This window comes from Cicer arietinum, chromosome 1 (assembly GCF_000331145.2).
Source record: "Cicer arietinum cultivar CDC Frontier isolate Library 1 chromosome 1, Cicar.CDCFrontier_v2.0, whole genome shotgun sequence".
NCBI classification, from domain to species: Eukaryota; Viridiplantae; Streptophyta; class Magnoliopsida; order Fabales; family Fabaceae; genus Cicer; species Cicer arietinum.
The window spans coordinates 1,534,507-1,535,902 of NC_021160.2; the positions used below are offsets into that span (position 1 = coordinate 1,534,507).

The following is a 1,396-nucleotide window of genomic DNA, read 5'->3' on the forward strand; positions in this document are numbered from 1 at the left end:
TTCCTGCTGCAATCTTGTTTCATTTGTTGATTCAAATTACACAAGTAATCAATTGGGACTATTGAAGCCTAAGTCTGAGATGGTGTGTCCTAAAATCGATAACGCTACGCTTGCCAACATGTTGATTAATCAAGGAAACTTGGGGAATCAAAATCATGTCTTCAAAGCTTTTCAAAAGGCCAAAGATGTTGACACTCGTCCTAATAAGCTTTCTCAAGCTCATGATCATATTGTAGCCGAAAGGAAGCGTCGAGAGAAGCTTAGCCAGCGATTCATCGCGCTATCTGCTCTTGTTCCAGGCCTAAAGAAGGTATCAAATAATGTTGTTGATGTAGTTTTTGTCATTAAGATTATGAGTTTAGTGTTTCTATCTTTCATTTAGTTACTTATGTTTTGAAAATATGTTAAAGTATTTTAATCTTTCAAAATTAAGATTAAGTTCAATTATTTATGATCATGTAAAGAACGATAAAATTGTAACTAAAACAGTTTCAATTTTCTGCATATACAGATGGACAAAGCTTCTGTTCTTGGAGATGCAATAAAGTACTTGAAGCAAATGCAAGAGAAAGTGAATGTTCTTGAGGAGGAACAGAAAAGGAAGAAAACTGTGGAATCTGTTGTAATTGTGAAGAAATCTCAACTTTCAAATGATGGTGAAGACTCTTGTTCAGACACAGATAATAGTACATTTGATGAAACATTACCTGAAATTGAAGCAAGATTTTGTGAAAGAAATGTCCTCATAAGACTACACTGTCTTAAGAGTCAAGGAGTTATTGAGAAAACAATTAGTGAAATTGAGAAACTCAATCTAAAAGTCAACAATAGCAGTGCCTTGACTTTTGGGAATTTCACACTTGATATAACCATTATTGCTCAGGTTATTTCACTACCTATCACTATCTTCTCCATAAATAGTAAATATAATTCCTTTGCTCCAAATATATTCAGAAATAATTAATACTACTAAGTAGAGTATAATTTTATTTGAATAAAGGGATTAATTATTTTTGCAATATGCAGATGGATGTGGGATTTTGCATGACATTGAAGGATGTTGTGAGAAAGCTACGCTCAGCTTATTCGTCTTTCATGTGAAGAAGTTAATTAATTTCATATATTGTTCACTACAATCAAACCATAAAAAGCAGTTAAATAATAATCATGTTTGCAAGGCTTGTGTTGTCTTAGCCATTTAATCATTTCCAAAAATGTTTGCTCTAAGGTTCATTTTGCACAAGGGTTTTTTAGTCATATTATCTTTTTGCATGGTCAACTTGTTGACCGTGTTATTACTCTCATGTAACGTGTAACCCTTCTGTTTCAAGAATGTAGAGCTTCTTGCCTTTTTTGGGGTAGAATTGAAATGTTCAATTCGACCCATTTATGTCCA

General features: G+C 33.0%; 1 protein-coding gene across 1 annotated transcript in view; it reads left to right on the plus strand.

The window, feature by feature from the left end:
* The window catches only part of LOC101506885 (transcription factor bHLH19-like), a 2,623-nt gene extending 1,227 nt beyond the window's left edge, over positions 1-1,396 (plus strand). Inside the window, exons 4-6 of the mRNA XM_073368059.1 lie at positions 1-310; positions 512-883; positions 1,027-1,396. The exon at positions 1-310 is cut by the window's left edge and continues 2 nt beyond it. Coding sequence (XP_073224160.1) covers positions 1-310; positions 512-883; positions 1,027-1,101 — 757 coding nt within the window. The 3' untranslated portion in view covers positions 1,102-1,396. The remainder of the gene's footprint in view (positions 311-511; positions 884-1,026) is intronic.